This window comes from Thunnus maccoyii, chromosome 12 (assembly GCF_910596095.1).
Source record: "Thunnus maccoyii chromosome 12, fThuMac1.1, whole genome shotgun sequence".
Lineage (NCBI taxonomy): Eukaryota > Metazoa > Chordata > Actinopteri > Scombriformes > Scombridae > Thunnus > Thunnus maccoyii.
The window spans coordinates 18,880,234-18,900,728 of NC_056544.1; the positions used below are offsets into that span (position 1 = coordinate 18,880,234).

General features: G+C 38.0%; 1 protein-coding gene and 1 long non-coding RNA gene across 2 annotated transcripts; one reads left to right on the forward strand and one right to left on the reverse strand.

Annotated features, from left to right (window-relative positions):
• Positions 1 to 847: 847 nt before the first annotated feature.
• On the forward strand, positions 848 to 2,032 carry LOC121909336 (CD59B glycoprotein-like). The gene is made up of 4 exons (XM_042429840.1): positions 848 to 1,000; positions 1,121 to 1,190; positions 1,337 to 1,462; positions 1,926 to 2,032. The coding sequence occupies exons 2-4, from the start codon at positions 1,142 to 1,144 to the stop codon at positions 2,030 to 2,032; spliced, it is 282 nt and encodes a 93-aa protein (XP_042285774.1). The 5' UTR covers positions 848 to 1,000; positions 1,121 to 1,141.
• On the reverse strand, positions 1,870 to 19,189 carry LOC121909337. Its single transcript, XR_006099413.1, has 3 exons — positions 19,166 to 19,189; positions 13,838 to 13,906; positions 1,870 to 2,019 (listed from the first exon to the last, which is right to left on the reverse strand). It is a non-coding gene; the product is annotated as an uncharacterized LOC121909337 (long non-coding RNA).
• Positions 19,190 to 20,495: the final 1,306 nt, after the last annotated feature.

Below are 20,495 nucleotides of genomic sequence, written 5' to 3' on the forward strand. Positions count from 1 at the left end.
AAACACTGCTGACACTTTTTTCTAATCTAAATGCCACGTTGCTCAACATAACACTATGGCAGTGCCAACTGGGGGTGGGAATTTTTACATTTAACACCACATTTATCTATCATGTGTTCACTAACAGCAATCAGCATTAGGGGAAAAAAATGTGTGGTCATAAAGGAGGTTTCTGTCAATTCAGATATCAAGTTACAAAATATTTAGGATCTGAACGTGTTACATTTAAGAACCTCAATTTCTTTCCATACATGTTAGGTTTATGTATCAGTCCACCAGTATTTGGGGTTTGAGTCTTAAGACAGGGTCCAGTAGAACTGGTTAATTATTTGAATATGAATAAGTCAAGTGTTTATGACCCTTGATACCATTTTCTTTAAGTTGGACCTTTTATTATCTGTAAATGTAACATTCAAATCTTTTCCCCATGACTGATGTGTGTCCAAACCATTCAATTCAATAAATGTGTTTACTGAAAGGCAATAATGTCTGAATATACAGTACCAGTCAAACATTTGGACACACTTTCTCATTCAAGGGAATAGGAAGGTGTGTCCAAACTTTTGACTGGTACTGTATGTTATAACTGTAACGGAATACGTCTTTATTTTTGTCTTTTGTTTTGAGAGGAGCAACAACTTATGTATAAATGTATGTACTAAAGATATCTCCAAACCTGATTAACTGGGAACTTATATAAAGTTATACTGAACATTATAATGCTACTGAGAGAAAGAAGTTTTCAGTTTAGACATTATTAAAAATTACACTTTTTAGAAAACTTTCAGATTCAGGTCATTTGGGAGGACATAAATTATACATGAAAACTGTACAGGATTTCCCATGTTTGACGTCTCTGTACTGGGTACAGAAATTTCCACAATATGGGTCCTTTCCCACAGCTGTGACCTTTATCAGCGATGTGCCAGGCAGATTAAGTGGTATAAAAGCAGTGAGGAGGCAGAGAGGAGGTACACAGTAACCTGCTCAGGTTCAGTTGGTAAGTGTCTCTCACACTGTTGACTATGAATATATACATAAAATAAATGAAATACTACAGATAGACTTTGGATGGTAGTCTCAAGGTGTAACTTCATTCCGCTATTTATTACTCCTGCAGACTTCAGAAGAAAAAAAGAAGATGAAGGTCTTTGCTTTTGCTCTCCTGCTCCTGCTGGCCGCCACCTACGGTAAATACAAATCAAATGTGTGCATGAGCATCTGATTTTAATCTTAACGTATTTGAACTTCAATATTTGAATTTGAATTGATTCCACATCATTGGATTTGATCAAAGCAATATGATCTAAGTCCTGTTTGTCTCCACGTATGATAGGTGAGGCCCTGTTGTGTCAGAACTGTGTCCGTGAGGCTCCCGACAGTGTAGACTGTGTGGAGACGACGGTGACCTGTCCTCCAGAGTTGAACGCCTGCGCCAAAATTACCTACCCTGCCCCCGCTGGTGAGTACTGTGGTCCTACTGTCATCCTCACCAAGACCTGCCCCTTGTCAGTCATAACCAGTCAAATCAAAAGACAAAACAACTAACATTACAATCTAATTTCATTTCACACAGTTTTCACATATCATGGTTAGAAGAAACTTTTGACTTTTGACTTGCAGGGAGCATATCTACACACGTTTTGGAACTTTGACCATGTTTAACATCTGACATCATAACAGGATAAAAATAACAGAAAATCACAAAAAGTGTGTCTCTATTTCAAACTTATGAACAGAAAAGTCAAATTAAAGCTCATGATTCAGCTTTTCATGAGGATCATTGAAGAAAACCCAGTATGACCTCCTCTAAGAGACGTTTGGGCCAATAAAACACCCTGACATGTACATATATACCAAAAAAAGGAAATGCAAGAATAAATTGCCATTTACACTTTCATCAATTGTCCTTTCTCTCTCTGTAGAGAACACCTTCCACAAGTCCTGCTTCAAGATGGTTGAGTGCCTGAAGCTGGGAATCACTCAGGGTCTGCAGGTCAGCTGCTGCAACTGGGATGGCTGCAACAAATAAGAGTCCACCTGGACTTTAGATACTGCATGACTAAAGCTCAATAAAAATTTGAAGCATGGATCTTTGTTCAGCTGTATTTTGTCCAAGCAAAATGAACTAGTCTATCTGCTAAAGCAAGGAACCTCTGTCTGTCTGTCTGTATGTATGTATGTATGTTTGTATGTTTGTCCTTTGCATATCTCGAGAACCATTCATCTGATCTACTTCACACTTGGCAGGTTTTTGGACCACATCACCAAATCTGCATCTGCCAATCAACACCAAACAATCTCTGGACAATATTGTAATAGTGTATTGTTGTATCAGATCAATGTGAATTATATGGTGCACTAAGAACTCTCAAAACAGAAAAGGAATATCACTCAGCATTGTTTTAAATTGAAGTGAGAAAAGGTTGGTTGAATAGCAGGGCACTAGGCAGCTTCCTTGATTGCTTCTCTGTCTGTTAATCTTGTGCTGTTTCTGCTTTATGACACACAATGCAGACAAATGTGAAACTCCACCAGTCTCTTCATCTAAAACCTGAATTTTGCATTTGTGTGGAGACACATGACATGACATTATATGTATAAATCTTTCTTCTAATAAAACCTTTCTAATACCTTTTACATTTTCTGTTATCAAGATGATGCTAATTTCAGGATTTTGTTTTCTTCAACTTTACAGGCGGTGTTGTGTCTGGCAAAACAGCAGAGGCAATATTACCTGGCATGATTGATACAACCCAGAATGCTCTTCGTCTTCCTTCTATCCATCCTCCCCCTCTTACCTCTCACTGAAATATTACCATTGATTCATCTCCAAGACGGGAGAGATACCTTTGGCCCTCTGCTCTGATTCATAATTGAACAATTTAGCACCTAGTGTGTGCACCTGTGAGAGGCCAGTACAGCCAACTGGTAAATAAAATTTTGCATTTTGGATAGCAGAGCTTTCCAAGAGAACTCAAGAGATTTCAGGCTTGAAGGCGAGAAAATGTTCTTATGCTTTTTTTGTTGTTGTTGTTTTTTCTACAGAACTGCTTTAACTGCATCTGCTGGATCATAACATGACTGATAAGGTATTTTTACAATCAATATATCTCAGCTATTTTTCAGATATGGATCAGTGTGATGAATGTATGTTGATGCCAACTACACAGTTGCTTTCTGTGTAGAGTTAGCTTTACACTTTAATTTCCTGTTCTTTCTTGTCTACGTGATGCAATCACAAAGCTTTTCCCTCGTGCTTTTTTACACAGTATAGAGTATATATTACACCCTGATGGAGGAAATCCTTACCTAAACGCCCACAAAACAATGAGAGGTGGAACCACTGATAAGCAAGAATATACATCTCAGTTCAGCCAAATTGCACTTTGTTATGTAATATGAAAAGAAGCATTCATGAATCATTTCATAATCATTCTCCCTCCTGTATGCAGTAAGAAGTTTATCTCCCAGGCTTTACCTAACCTATGAACTGTCACATTTTAATGGTTATTTGCAACAAATCCTCCATTAACCTGCAGTTGTACACTCTTACACTCTTTTTTTCATTCTGAGTTAAATTTAATCTGTAATCTGACTCTATTAATATTCAACAGCATGAAAAGCAGTCCAATAATGTTGTGCAAATCCAAATTTAAACAGTGTTTCTTTAATGATGTAATGGCAATAAATGAGTTTAAAAGCTTGTGTGTGTGTGTGTTTGTGTGTGTGTGTGTGTGTAAATGATGAATGATGAAGAGTTATTATTATAATTGGAATTTAATTTGGGCAAATGGACTCTATTTTCCACACAGATTAATCTCCATGATATCATGGACCTCAAATGGGCTTTGTGAATGTGCCAAATGCCATATATGCTGAATGTCACCGTCAGCTCATATTCGAGTCACAGAGATTAGTGGAAAATGCTTTTTAGACATGAATTACTCATAAATGGTTTGAAATCCATTCCTGCCTTGTGATAGTTTATACAGTGGGTTATGTTACAGTCCAGACAAGTGACACATGATAAACATATCTGTAATATAAGGAGGTATGTAATGGATTGTAACAGTGGCTAAAGCTTAATTGTAAATCTTACAAAGAATATGAGTCTATTATGTTATTAACAATTCATCAACAACGACAAGTTGATGAACTGTTGTGTTGGATGGACAATCCATCTACAGAGAGTAAATAAGGAATAATCTCACCTAAACTCAGTTTACTGTATTCACCATTGAATTTGTATTATGTTTCCCCCTCAGCATCTACACTAAGAGTTTAAAGTTATCAACTGTTAAGGTTGTTTGAAAACCAATACAAATACTTAAATGCTTTTTTAAAAATCATGAAGGAAAATCCAGATTTCCTCAGACAATCTTAATCTTGTAGGGATGTAAATGCATCTAAAATAGCCTTTTAACATCATGAAACATCAAAGCTGCTCTAATCAATAGTTTTTTTATTTTTACAATGGATTAAATGTGAAAGGGTGCACATCGTGATAAACTCACAGAACGTTTTTGTGTCTTTCAGCTCATTGTTTGGTTTATTGTTTGGTTCAGTCTCACCACTTATTTCAACCTCATATTCTCTTAGGGTGTTTTCAAACCTATAGTTCATACATTCTGGTCTGAATCAGTGGATGAGTTGGTGAACTTGTTGCTTTTTTTTTTGTTTTTATATACACAGAAAAAACTCAAGCAAACGAAAATGCACCACAAAAAGCCACATGAGAACATTCACTCCACTTGGTAGTTAATTGTGTCTGGGGCGGGAGCAAGATGCAAATGCAGCGTTCCTTGTTGTGCTAGTCCAAGTCGGACCTCATTCTTTGGCTAATTGCTAGCAACAGCTGATATGTATGTAAGGAGCAGTTTAGCTCAGACTTGCAGAGTACTCCTAGTAGTTGGATCAGACTGAGGTTCGATCATTCCCACTGCAAACAAACCGCTCCAGAATGTATTTTATGACCAGACCAGGACCACATCCTCAAAGCGTCTTGGTGCGGTTGTTTTGATCCACAGATACGATTGCTGTGTTCAGATCTGCCCAAGGAAATTGCACCAAGAGGGAAAAAGAACTAGAGTTTGATTCAAACGGACTGGTTTGAAAACACCCTTAGGGTTGGCAGCTCATACAGCAGTGTGCACCACTACCCCTACAGCACAGTAGTGAGCTAAGGAGCACGTGTACTGCATGAGTAAATGAAAATGTACCGAAAACGTGATTTCAGGTTTTCCAAACTGGTAATCGCCTCCTTTACACCAGAGTTGGACAGCACTACCTAGCAACCTGGTAACCAATATTTATATTACTGTGTATATTGTATATTCTGGTGGTTGTTCACCTCACAAGGGTCACCTACCGCAATCTATAATTAAGTGCCTTTTCATTTACCTCCACTACCTTGTCTACAAGAATTAGATGCTACGCTGCTTTTGGTCATAGTTTAAATGAGGCTGAGCACTGAGTATCTCCCCTAACAACACCTCCACTTGGCTTTGTCATCCATGAAATTCTTCTCTTTTCCCTGGACGTCAATTGAATGTCACTCTTATACTTAAAATTGTCTGTCTTCCTGCCTTCTCCCTACTTGGTTGATCTAAAACAGAGCTATGGTCCATTAACACTCAGTCGTCATCCCTCTAATCTATCTCAGCACCTGTTTCAAATGCCACTTCTCCTTGAGTGAAGCTTGAAGAAGTGATTCAAAAGGGTCAGTAATTGAATGTCACTTTGCCTGTTAGAGAGTTGAACAACAGTTTGATAGTTCACAAATACACTTCAGAAGGATCTGCGAGAGACTTGTGGATCAGCAGGTGTTATTCTGGTATTATTCTAACAATGACTTCCGCAGCTTTCCTCCGAGAAGAGAGTGAAGTCCCCACAGAGAGTTTGGAGGAGCAGCAAAGAGAGAGATGCTCAATTTGCACCCGCAGCTCCACATCAGCCACTTTGAATTCATTTAAGATCTTTTTATAAAGCTTACAAAGACCATCCTCAAAAGCAAAAGGGAAAAAATGTTAATTGGGATTCTATCATACAGGCTTTCTAATTCCTTTTTGTCTGGAGTCTATTGATAGACCTCTATCCCTGACTGTGAAATGTTTGTCTTTGTCTTTGTGCTTCATTCTAAATCCTTAATTTATGTAATTCATGCCCTTACACTGCCATCTTCTCTCATTTGTCAAAGGCTCTTTTCAATGTTTCTGTTTCACCAGTCCACCTCCTCTAATATCCAGTTTTAATCCCCGGCATGCAGCCGTGGCAACAGATGCCTCAGAGGCACTGACATTAATCTGGATATTACTGCATGTCTCACCAGAAACTCTGCCTCTGCAATTCAACCATGCATGCATGCACAGAAGTACACACAAGACAGTGGCAACCTGTAATTCTAATTCTTCCTTCTCCTGTCTTGCAATTAGTGCCCTTCCTCCACCTTGCCTCCATTTTGTTGTTTGTGTCAAATACTTGGTATTCCTCTGTTTCTGTGGGCAGACTAAAGCAGGCCCTGATAATGGATGGCATGTACAGCACAGTAACTACAGCGACGTATGGCTGAAATTAGTGTGTGCGCATTCAACTCCTGGATTCACAAATTGAAAAGAATCACTGCATTATTAATGTTCCCTGTGGGGATACTGGATTGATGGAGCACTAAGATACTGCAACAAATATAATAGAATTAAGAATGGAGGAAAGGAGGAGTAAAGAGCATAATTCAGGTGACAAATCCAATGGGTATGAGCATATAATGTAAATGTATAAATGTAATCGAAAGAACAGAAACATAACAATTACAGCACAGATGAATATGAAAAAAATACATTAAGTGCCGTCTTTGGGATAAACACACCCTGCAGCGCTTGAGGTCTGGCTCATGGACAGAACCAGATGTAAAGTAGTGTTTCAATTAAAAAAAAGAGAGAGAAAAATTGATTTTTAATGTGAAAAATTCAACGAGAGCACTAACAATTCAGAAGGATCCCTGCAGAAAATGATGAGTGCAGATTTAATTTTTCAAGTCGGACAAAGTTTAAATGGCTCTTTGTTGAATGATGCTGACCTTGTACATTTTGAGGGAATGAGATTAAATGGGAAACAGTTCTTATAGTCTCTGAGCTTCAGCTTCATCTGGATACATAATCAGTGGTGAAAAGTAACTAAAAACATTCTTAAGTACTCTACAAAGATACAATTTTGAAGTCTTTGTACTTTCCATTTTATGCTCATTTATACTTCTACTCCACTTTTCACTTCACTACATCTATCTGACAACTATGGTTACTATTTGCTTTATATGTTAAGACTGAATATAAACAAATGTAAGCTTATACTTACTTTTACACTGTACTATTTCAACTAATGGATTCAATGTGAGGTTTGGTGTTTAGGCTACATTACTGTCGATCATATGCTGATTGGTGTATAATGTCTTTCATGAGGTTATACAGACATTAAATCCAGTTCAGCTACAGGTGCCAGTGCTGATGATTCTGTTCATATAGTGTTTCAAAAGCACTGCCTCCACAACATAAACATTAGTAAATGTTTTGAATCATTCCAAACACAAATTGTCCAAACTTAAACTAAACTAAACAACCAAAAGTTCCTTGAAAAACTTTACTGGGAGTTTTACCCATTTACAAGTTTCGTTCTTCTTGACTGTTCATCACATGTTATAGTACAAGACAAGCTAGGAAAGCTACCAAAAACTAGCCTACTAATACTTTCAACTGTCTCCATCGGTCAATTGATCCTCTACCTGCCGGCTTAAGTACACCACCATGACTGAAAGGGTACATTGGATACATGTTGCAGTGAGAGGAGTATTCAATGTGAGGGAAGCAGCTGCAAGTCAGGCTGCATGAACTGGCTCACTGACTTCGCTTCATTTGTGAGCATTTTCTGTTTACTGAGGCAAGTGTTATACCATATCTTACTCAGAGGACCTTAGACCCAACATCATATTGCCCATGAGTGAAGTGTGGTGTAAGTGGCACTGATGCAGCCTGGTTTCCAGATACCATGAACCGCAAGCAACACATCTTGATTCATGGGATATAGCACTCCGCTTCTGCTTCTGCTCTCAGACACGATTTATCATCAGTGTTAAACCAATCACAGCAACACAGAAGAAGAAGAAGACATCCTTACTTTTAATTAAAGAACACAGGCTGCCCAATTGCTCCTTTCATTTGTCAGTGCTGTTACATCTTTGACCAACACTCTGGGAAAATTTCCAAATTTAACTTGTTGTCAGTATCATTACACCACACAGCACCATCTCTTTTTGTTGCCTGGCCACATAATGATATCATTAGTAAGACTGTTTGAATTAGACACATTAGACTTTCTTTTTTTATTCACCTTTTCCCATTTGTATTCCTAACTGTAATCTTTCTCTCTCAACACCTGCTCTACCCAAGCAAAAATGTTGGACTTACAGAAGCATGAGAACATTTATGATATAAAAAAAAGCCAATTTCACATTCTAAATACAGTTTTTTCCTCAGTCTCTTTACTGACTCAGTTTGCCTGCTGTTTTATGCTATTTCACAGAAAATGAGCAAATTTGAGAACCATTTTGCTATTTGACTACAGTTTATAATAGGGACATTTCATCTGTAATGAACATGGACTTGTAGGAAGGCGTCAGCAAACAACTGTCCCAGTTCTGTTTACTTCTGTCTCCTCTAATTTACTTTTCTTTTCTGGGATTTCCTGACAAGGAGACAAGTGGCAGTAAAGTAAAAGCAAAACAATAGAAGGATCGCACAGCAGTGCTACAAGTAATTGCAAGAAAAAAATATGGAGACAACAGAACAAGATCAACACAGACACAACAAACACCAGTAAAGGGAATCTGGACAAACAGACCACATCAACTCTGGGAAAAGTTGCTCACTAGAAACCATGTAAAAGCTTTAATCAAACTGTATATTCTCAGTAATCAGGTTGCATTGTGCATGTAATTGAACTATGTGGTATATTATGTATTGATCCACCTACATTCATTTAGTTTTACCTTTTTCTCTGATGGTTTTGGTGAATGGAGAGTGAGAGAGCCATTCTGATGTTCTACTGATTACCTCCATCACCCCTATTAAGGGATAACTGTGCACCCTGTCATGTTACCAGTTTAGAGGGAGTTAATTCCACTTGAGAGATATATCTTATGACATTTTGCACATGTGCAGCTTTAATAGTGATCACGGTATGTTTGATTTGCCCCATAAGGATTGGATGGATGTCGATTGATATTTTAAACAAGATTCATCTTGTCAGCTGTTTAGTTGTATGTGTAAGAGCGTGAATAATTTGTATTCATTTGATGCATTCATGAGCATTGCCCTTGAAATCTCTAGACCGTATTTTGCATGCAGGTAAGTGTCTCACATCAGCAATTCAATTAAGAGCTTATATTTATATATGCTAAATCCATAATTGTGGCATACAGCTGTCACAAGTGACTTACTAATCAGCTCTTGCGCCTCGAAGAGACAACATGTCAATCAGATTCATTTTCTGAATTAAATTATGTCAAGGTTAGTCATGTGGGCTAAACCTGAGGCAGACACAGGAGCAGCAGACATTACTTTATACCACTAATTTTGCGCAGAGCTTTGGGTATTTGCCAGGAGGTTATTACTCATTTTCAGTGCTTGATAAACAAACTTGGAGCAAAATAAAAACTTTCAGAAACCGGCCGCTTCTATAAAAAATTAAGGAAAAACATGCATACATTTTCTGAGTAAATGTTCTATAGTGTCAAATAGAGGATGCAGCTCATTATCTTTTATTTGAATCACAGAAAATAGATTGTAAATTAAAGATTATTTTGCATTTGCATTTGGTTTCAGAACAGAACTCACAAGTAGCCCTGCTGGAGTTTGGTAACCTGTCACTCTGTCAGGTTAGAGACTTCAGTAGCAGATAGTTCTCACTTCAAACACACTGGACAGTATTTCAGGACTGTCAGCACTGAGACACACATTGTCACTCAGCTTGATGGAGTTTCTTGGTACACAGTCGACTTCGATTGGCATTGATCTCCCCAGCCACCCAAAGGAAAGAAAATGGGAAAAGATAAAGGCTCAAAGGGTGGACTAAACCTCTTTGAATAGACTTGTTGTACATGTGCCCTCAGATTAACTTTCCATTGCCCTCTATCTAGATGCTTAGTGACAGCACAATGGATTCAGTGAGATGCTGCTGCAGAGGTTAGCATTTTCTTTTGTTTCCAAGCTGTTTGCAATGCAGTTTTCAAGCTCTGGCAGGTGTTAAGTCACATGGAGGCCAGCATGCCATTCAGCAGGACCTGTATATTAAGAGAGGTGGTTTTGACATGCAACAAAATGCACTTCTTATAAAATGTATGAAGATGAGGAATAAAAAGGGCAGTAAATGAGATGTTCAACTGTGGGCAACTGGTGGAACTGTTACAATCCTGTATGTTTGTCTATCTGATTTTTTTATGCAACCAGCTCATTACCACCCTTGTCGTTTTATTGTCATACCCAGAGACCAGATAAAGATCCAGGCGGTTTAGCAGAGTGAAGTTCTCTCTAATAATCGACTCATCATGTATAAACACTGGTCCTATAGGTCACGCTACCATGTGAACACCTATAGGCTACATTCAGTCTGCAGGCAAAAGTGGCCCAAATCTGATTTTTTGCACATATGTGACACAGATCTGTTTTTATTTCATAACAGTGTGAACAGCACAAGTCACATGGAATCAGATCTTTTCAATTCTGATTTGGGCCACTTTCATATGTGGTCCTACATCAGATACAGGTCTGATTTTTTGCAATACGACCTCAATCTGAACAGTCATATATATATATATATAATAATAATTATTCATGTGACCTTTACGTCACTCTAGATTGACACAATTCTGCATTGGAAGGAGTCACTCAGTGAATACAAATATGGAAAACATCTGTGATGGAGGTTGTCAGTGGAGGGACAGTGAGGTGTTAGACCTCATAAGTATTTAGGGTGACACCTCTGTACAAGCAAAACTTGAGGGGTCATATTGTAACCGTATCCACACGCACCTCCATACAGAAGTAGCAGCCATTGCTCCACAAAGAGCGAGCAAATTTGCTGGCTTCTATTGCACATCAACTTATAAATGAAACCATAAATCTTGATTTCAGGACCATGACCAGTTCACACTGGAATCTGATATTGGTCACATTAAAAAAAATAATAATGTAAACAGCCAAACAAAAAAATGGATAAAGATCTGAGCAATAAATCTGAATTGAGCACTAAGGCTTGCAGTGTGAATGTAGCCATAGAGATTATATCTAAGCAGATGGAAAGATATTACCAAAGAAAAAGTGAAAATGCATTCAAACCCCAGAGGAAACAGCTCAGAACCTGGGCTTTTTCACTTTCCTATCAGCTTCATCGCTAATTAATATGCTAACAAGCCTTGATAAGACTTTATGGGTTGCAGTGATGGTGGAAATGATCCAGAACAAGGTCATTTAAGCTCCATCGATGCACTGTGCCACAGGGGCAGCAATAGTGGGAGCAGCAGTCTTCACTATCCACCGTGATACCCAAAACACTGAGGGTAGTGCTGATATCAGGAATTCTGTATCTTATGTTCAGTTAGTATCTTTTAAGTACTGTAGATTCTTATGTCCTCAACCAGTGGAAACTAAATAGACTCTGGGTTTATTATTACCATCCTATCCTATATCCTATATCTTTTCTGTATTCAAAGGGCACTCGTTTCCTCTTCCTGTGTTGTAATACTGGAGGGAACAAGTCTTAAATGTGTAAGTATAAGTTTTTTAAATATTATTGATAAAAAAAAAGAATAATCCAACTTCTTAGATACCTTACTATACTATAGTATGTCTTGAAATACACAGACAGGATTAAAATTAAGTGTCATCCCCATATCTCTGATAACAATTTCTCAATGCCAAACCAGATCTTTTTATGACAGGATAGTATGGATCAATGATTCTATAATCCCACATTAAAGACAGTTCCATGATACACTGTTGTCATATTTATTAACTTAAGCTCTCGTATAATAGATTCTGTTTTTTATTAGCTGTTCTATTTATTGTTAAATTGCAACAATATCAGTTCAAGAATATCAGCTAATATCAGTTTGGAGATGTAAATGTATTTTCTATTATATGATGACTGATGGTATTATTAAATTTCGTTATAAGGGAAGACAAAGACTTCAGGCCTGTTACAATTTATCCCTCAACAAATTTGTCATCGCCGTAGATACTAAATTTATGTACAGATTCATGCTAATGCTCTAATCCTTCAGCTAATTGGAAGCTGCTCTTCAAAAGTTCTGCAGTCAGATGAAGAATGTGGCTGAGTTTCCCTGTGTGGCGGGGAAGGAGGAAAAGCCACCTCCGGTGTTAGTGATATTCTTAACTTCGGTTGAAGGATTTCATGTTCCTCTGTGGACTGGGAAATCCATAATTTGTGAAACAATAGATGAATGGAAGGATACACAGCGGCCTATTTGAAACAAAGTCTTTTTTTCTCGGTTCATAACAAAACTTATCTTTGTGTGCTGCCTTGACTTCCACATGTACCATATTCCACATTGGGATATTAATACTGTGACTGACTCGTTATTCAGCACACATCTATTTTCTGGAACTGCTGCCTTTGATCCTACTCTTGCTGTCTTTTTCATTCTAGCAATAAAGGCAGTTTTTTTTCTTCTTTGAACTGTCCAGCTTTGTGTCACTTATGATACTATTGAAATGTGTTGGATTCACTTTAAAACCTGCAGCAGCTGAAAGGAGAATTGTGGATTTATGAATGAAAGATTGGCTTGTGTCAAGCAATTACAAATCCATTGTCATCATAATCTCTTGAGAGAGTGCATCTTTTATTAGATGCTAGTTTATGATCCATTTAATTATCTCCCTTTCCAAGAGATCACTGAGGGGCAATCACCTCCGACCGCACATAATCACTTTGCATGTTTCCATTGTGTGATAATCAGAACTTATGTCGAGCAATCAACATTTTGACAAATGATCAATCATCTGAAGACTGCGGTCTGTCGACAACACCCATGAGACTGAGGTCCACTGATCTGGCCGAGCCTCTGTGACTCCAGAACATCTCTGTTAATTTGCTTTCATATGATGCAGCTTTATTTGCTACATAGCAGCGTTCAAAAGCTGCAGTTCAGCCACTTTTTCAAGTGTTTCTATATTCTGGATGTTTATCTCTCTCTTCCAGGCAGGTCTGTGTTTGATTGGGGCAGAAATCACTGGCTCAGCTGGGAGATGACAGAGCACCCGGTGCAGCACACTTCAGGAGACAATAAGTTGATTAGCTGCGCTTTGTGGCTGCAAGCATTCCACTTGAGTTACAACAGGACACAAAATGTGAGCGAGTGAGTAGATTCAATAATTTACCTTATTACATTGTTGTTGCTGTACTTTCTGGAATTATGCATAAGCTGTTTGGAAAGAAATTCTTTACGGCCCGGAGTCACAACAGGGTTATTCATATTCATCACAATACTTTTAATCATAGTGCTGCCACTCATTCTTTTTCATGTGTATAGCATAACCTATTTGTGCTGAATATGTTCTAATGTTAAATAACCCATTGTTATTCTGTTCAGATTTCTTTCCTCTACCTCCACTATAGGTTAGACATTTGTTGTTTTGAGCTAATGACATTCCTATCAGCCTCAACTGTACTTTGTTCTTACTCTAATTAGAAAATGTCAGCATGCTAAAACTCAACTAAAATGGTGAACACAGTAAACATTACCACCTGAACATCAGCATGTTAACCTCACCTGTCTGGTCTGTCATCATTCAGCCATCCGCTACTTGCCACAGTTGTTGTGGGATGTAGGAGTTCAAAACTAGCGGATACAAAAAAAGAAAGGTTGACAGTGAAAAACATGCACTGAAGCATGAATGTACTGAGAAAGAGGTTTTCATTTTGCTCGAGTGAAGTATGAGACCATTGTGCTTGATTTGCAGTGAAACAGCGGCCACAATGAAGAGTGGGGACACAAAACGACACCAACTACAACTCCAAACATGCCTTTTTTGAGCAAAGCTAGTCAAAAACACGGGGGTAAGAACCACAAAACTGAACCAGTTGAAGTTATGATATCAACGCTCCAGCAGAATCATTGTAAAATTAAACAATTTCAAGAATGAATGCATTGAAGAACTCCTACTGCAGTAGACTCATTAATGAACACTTTCACCAGTGTCTCCACCTGACCATCACACCTTTTTATGCTCAAGTTTAAGGACTCAGCTACACAAAGAAGATGTCACGTCTCCCATTAATACAGAAATACTGTTCATGTACAAAGTTCTGGAGTTTTTGTAATGAAATATTATCATGTAATGCACCCTTACTCGACCTTTGATGCATTGGAAATTTATTAAGTGGACCTCTGAGTATGTTTTAAACTTGCATCCTACAATACCACCACAGTTCAATGCCTTTATGAGCTGATGAACCTTGGACAGTGGAATTCTGACCATCCTATTCTAGAGGTGAATATTATGAAAACAAAATGTTATATTGATATCTGTATGATCTTGCCAACACTGTCAATTGAGCCTATTTATACTGCACCGTGCTGTACCAATCAGAAATTCCACTTTCCCTGGTTGGGTGGTCATTAAAGTAAAGTGAAGTGAAATTATGTAAAAGTAAATATGATAAGGTTCCTCCATCAAGGCCTCTTTGAAACAACCTGCTGAACAAATCAGACCAGGTAATATCTGCCTCCAAACCCCTTTTATTTGAACTCTATATTTTGATTTTATTTGTGTTTTATACGGCATCCTGTGTGTTTGCCCAGGGACTTGATAAAAGTACTTCAGGAAAGCCAGTTGTGAGTCCAGGCGGAGTGGTAGTTGAAATATGGTTTCTATTACTTTCATCAATACACCCGATTTTCAGCTGTAAAAATGAGCCACACAGTCCATTACAATAGAAAAGACTGTTCAGCAGTGTGATATCAAATCATACTCCAAGTAATTTTCAGAAGGACTATTTTCAGTTATGGAGCTACTGAGGGGAAAAAAATCTAATATTCACAGAATTGCGTCAGTGCCCAGAATGATCAAGCTGTTACACTGTGTAAACTGTGTAAAATGCTGCCTATATTCTCTCTGAATATGTGACGATTATTCAGTGGTGTAATGCCTTAACAGCCAATTTTAATAATTAACATTTTAATTTTCTCATCTTTGTGTCTTGGTATGTTTGTCTTGGGGATGGACACTCATTAAAATAAGCTCATTATGGTCATGATTTGGGCGTCCTGATAGATAAGACCAAGGTGGACACAGTCCATTAAGGTCTTGGCCAATTCATTTTGACATTTGGGAGGCAAAATCATATGATGAGTGTATCTTTTATTTTTAATGTGTTTTTTAAGTCTAAAAATGGTAACCACCAACATCATTGTGAGTGGCTGAAAATAATAATTACAAAACTGGCCAAAAACAGTGCAGTGTGCCATGAGTGAGAATCTTATTTCATTATCCAGTTCATCCATTTTTTAGTGCAATGCCCCAGCTGAAGTTTGCCCTCAGTCACCTCCAATTGTGCAGAATTTACAGTCTTTGCTGCCTAAATCAACATTTGACACAAATGCAACGTTTCCAAGCGAATAGTAGTAAGAGTGATCAGGTCACACATGAGAATTGGTGTTCTTGCAAAATCTGGTGTTGTTGCATGTCTGTTGTCAATTGTATTTACTCATTTGTTCAATTTACGCTCTTTTCTGACTGTTAAGTCTAAATGATTTGTGTATATGTTGGTGGAAATGGGTCATTATGTGTGGGGGCGTCCTGTCTTTGTAATTGTCAATAAAGTTCCGGTCAGCTCTTCCATCACAGCACAATTTTACATGTGTACTTTACAAGCCCAATTACCGACCCAAGGACCTGACACAAAATCTCTCGGAAACAACAGCTGGAGTTTTACATAACAATAACACTGTCTTTCCTGCCACACTGCGTGAATAGTCAACGTGTGGTATTTGTATCAATCATGCCTGCCACTTGTGTTTTCTGATGCCATTTCCGTAATGTTGTAAGTGAAGAACCACTCATGCATATGTTTAGCGCCACTGGATCTGTCCTCAGTGTCTGTGAAGTGCCTCTTTAAAGCTTTTAAATGCATTGCAAATAACATCTGAAGAGTAGAGTAATCACAAAGCTCAGGGTATGACTTCATACGAAACGAGTGGTGCAGTTTTGTTCTGAATTAGCACAAGACCTTTCAATGTTCCTGACAGTCATCATTCTGATATTTAGTGACATATTATGTAGATAGTCCAGTGGTGAAATTCAATTATAACAATAACAATATTTGCTGCATCTCCAGTTATGTTACTATAACTTTGACCTTAGTCTAACCAAGTGGTTCCTAAACCAACAGTATTAGTTATGAATAAGACAAATATCAAGTGATTCTACTTCAAATGTGTACAAAATTTAGAACATACATGCTGCAGTGTCAATTTTAATGCTTCCACTCTAAAAGTGACTTGTTCCTTATTTTGTTTTTTCAGTAAGATGTCACGCACTGAAGTTGTAGTTCTGTATTAATTACAGACAATTTCAAGCAAAGGATGTGGCTGTGAGTGTGTTTATGTGGGTGCGGGTAGGTGGGGGATGGTTAGACCACTTGTTTAACCCGTACATTAACCCTGACTCTAATTTTAACTATAGGGCTGTAACTAATGATTATTTTCATCATCAATTAATATGACAATTATTTTCTTGATTAATCATTTGGTCTATGAAATATCACAAAATAGTGACAAATGTCAATTACAATTTCCTAAATGTGACGTCTTCAAATTACTCCCTGAACAAAATATATGTACAGACATCACATGTAAGAAGTTGGAACTAGATACAGAAATCTTTTAAACTTTTGCTTGATAAATTACTTATTTGATTAATTAATTATCAAAGTAGCTGCTGATTAATTTTCTATCGATTCCACTAATAAATTATTAATTGTCTCAGCTCCATTTTTAACCCATCCACAAACTTCACCAGACCCTCCTTCTAAAATTAACATCCTTTAACTTTAAAACCAACCTAAAGCAGACAATGAATAACTTCAGAAATTAATAAGAAATCTTAACAAAGCAGAAACAAAACATAAGGACATTACAAACCTTTTGCACAGCACTTTAGAAATGTTTCCATGATGACAGTATGTGAGAAATTTGTTGCAATTTTCATTTATTCATTGTGAAAGCATGATATGACTGGACTAATCCGATTCTTCTGTACAATCATGTACTGTAGACTGAGGAAAGACCATAAAGAACACAACTACCTCTGCAAAACAGCCTGTGATGTCTTTGTCTGTACAAACATCTGATATGTGTCTATTTTGTGATTGTACCAAATTGCTGGATGGTGAATCAGGGTTCCCAGTGAGAGCAGAATTATCCCCTGCAGTTTCATCAAGAAAATTGCTGTTTATGTATTTCCCCTCCACATCCTCCGGACACTGTGGAGAACATCCCCGCTGCAAATCAGAGAAATCGCCACTTTTATGTTTGACTGTGCATGCATGCTGTACTTGTGTGTGTGTGTGTGTGTGTGTGTGTGTGCGCATGAGCATGTGGGCACACAGGCATGTGTCTAATTGTTGTAATCTGCCAAGCTTGGAATAAATTCATCTGTTCAGCTGCACTGTACAATTCTTTAGGTTTGCCAGCAAATTGGATTAGCATATGATGCAGATTGTCTAGTCATCACTGACGGCAGATTGGCGTGAAAATGGTTGACACACAGACAGAAGCTGACGACGGCTTTGAGGGAGTCAGACATATTTCAAACTGATGAGAAGTGCAATAAACCAGAGCTGAACTGCAATAAACTGCAAGATCAGTGTGGGATTGAACTTTAAAGCTCTGCTAAAACCTAGAAACACTGAGAGAGTAAGGGAGGGGGAGAGTTGGATTAGCATGTGCTGCAGATTATCCTCCATTCATGATGTTTGTCTTCAGTGTGTAGACTGTCATGGCTCAGATCTATGATACTGTAATCCAGCCTCTGCATCACATCATACACACCAAGCATGTAGAAATTAACCTGACCTAACGTTTGACATTTTGGAAGGTTTCCAAATCTATTCCAAAGCAATGGAAATCTTAATTACAACAACACATACTGTATAGCCGATGCAGGCATTGTAACGCTTTTTCACCTTGGTTGCTGAGAAATGCAGGAAAACAACAATGAGCTGAATGGATTATAAGTCTGCAGCCTAAATGCACTCACAGACACAAACACTTGCACAGGCAAACATCCAGATGTGCACACACAGTGATGGACAGGTTATAAACTCTTAATTTTCACAATATTAATATCATATCCTTTGTAGTTGTCGGCACACACTGTGATGCTGAGTTGTTCACCCAGCATGTCGCAATAACACCTCTGATCTCAGACAGCCTGTTGAATAAAGATTAGTTTCATTTGAAATATTTTAGACCTGCATTAAAATGACGCATCATGACCTGTGAAATGTTTTGCATCATTTGAATTTTGAAAGTCAGACTGAATAGCATTTGGAAGGTTGACTGTTTATCTGTTACTTCCTGCCCTCAGATTTTCAAACACTCTTCGTTTTGGCTCCCCTGCTTCTTGGGGTCATGGTTGGGTTATAACGGTACTTCACGGCCAGCTTCAACTTCAAGGCCAGCTGATGAGGGGGGCATGCTTGAAGTTGGGCTGTACAATATATGCAAAGGCATATTTCATTTGCCTAGAGGGCAGGAGTCACTGCTTTCATTTGATATGTTACGATAGGCACAGATATGCAGACCTCTCATCTTAAGCCTTAAATAAATCCTCCACCTAAAGTTCAAATTAATTATAGAGGGGATTTAGTGGTTGTACCTGTGTGCTTTAAAAAGATCCGTTCTCACACAGGTATTTATACCAACCTCAGTTTCGGCGCTCTACATCCCTGTGAGGGGAGTAAAATCTAACTTCTATTTTAAACAGACAAGTCAATTAAAAGCTGAATTACAATCATGCTGAATGTCCAGAAAGAGTAGAAATGGGGAATTGGGGGGTAAATATCAAAAGCAAAGAGACAAGATGAGAATGCTTACAGCTGGTAGAAGGCAGCAACAACAAGGAGCAGAATTTTTAAAGCTTGAGAGGAACATTAAAAGGAAACTGTTGATCCATTATTGCCCTCTGCTGGACATCATTCTAACCCTCAGTGAAAGGCAACACACTCGAGCATCAGACTACTGCTGCTGAATATTTGACTTCTACAGTGAAATAATGGTAAGTGATTTTGAAGTGAATATCTTCTTAAAGTCTGTCGAAACCTGTATATTTTGAATATTTTAAAGGCAAGAGAGGGCCATTTTGTGTCCTATACTGCATCCTGTGCTGTGTTGCTTCCAGTCTTGTCCCCTGTCTGTTATATCCCAAAAGGTGCAACTGATTTTCACAGTGAAATGGAAATTTAAAAAAAAGAATGTAGTTTTGTGAACTGTCATAAGGACAATGCAAAAATTAAACAACCATAGCCTAGCACTTCATGGCTTATGTAATGAAGGTAAAAGGGCTTATATAAAAACCATTGTAATACAACAGCATCCCATTTTAAACAAGGACACATGAGATGACACATCACTCTTACACTTCATCTCTCATTTTCTGTCAGTGGGTGTGAACACAGGGACTTCATTACAGCGCATCTTCACTCACAAACATTTCCAAAGGGGTTGGGAGTGAGTGGATGTCTGCTGAGGTGCTATACTACGCGCATGAAAAAAAAAGCTTTTAAGTAATCACAACATCAGCAGGGGGATAGACATTTTGTCTCCTTCATTGATCTTGCTTCAGTGGTTTGGCTCATGTTCCTCTGTTTGCAGCTTCCAGGCAGACTTCTGTCTCATTACGACTGTCAGTGACTTGAAAGCCTGGTCACTTAGAATCTATGCAGACGAACTGAAGTCTAGTGAAATCAATTTCACAGTGAGCCCGATGCAAAATGATACTGTTGGAATGATTCAACTCCACTTGTGGTAGTGAAATATACTCAAATTGAGAGCCGTGAAGAGATGGGTGATTAGATAATCCTTTTTTTTTAGCTGCTCTGGTTATTTATTGCATTGTTTAAGAAGAATTTAGTGTAAAAATAGCACTTTTTAAAAATAGCACTAGTAATATTTGAACTGAACGCTGGATCTAATGTGGCCTGCAGTAATTAGGGGAGAATTAGTCAAAATGTTGGCTTGACAGGAGGTGTGTAGACTAGGGGTTCAATTGCTGGGTACATTACTGTATTTTGGTAATTAGCATAGAGTTATTGGCAGAATGACTGCATACAGCAGTCACATACAATATGGCTGTGACTTTTCTTTGTCATTCAAAAAACCAAAAATTTAAAAACAAATACTCTGTTGGCATTTTATTGGTTGGATA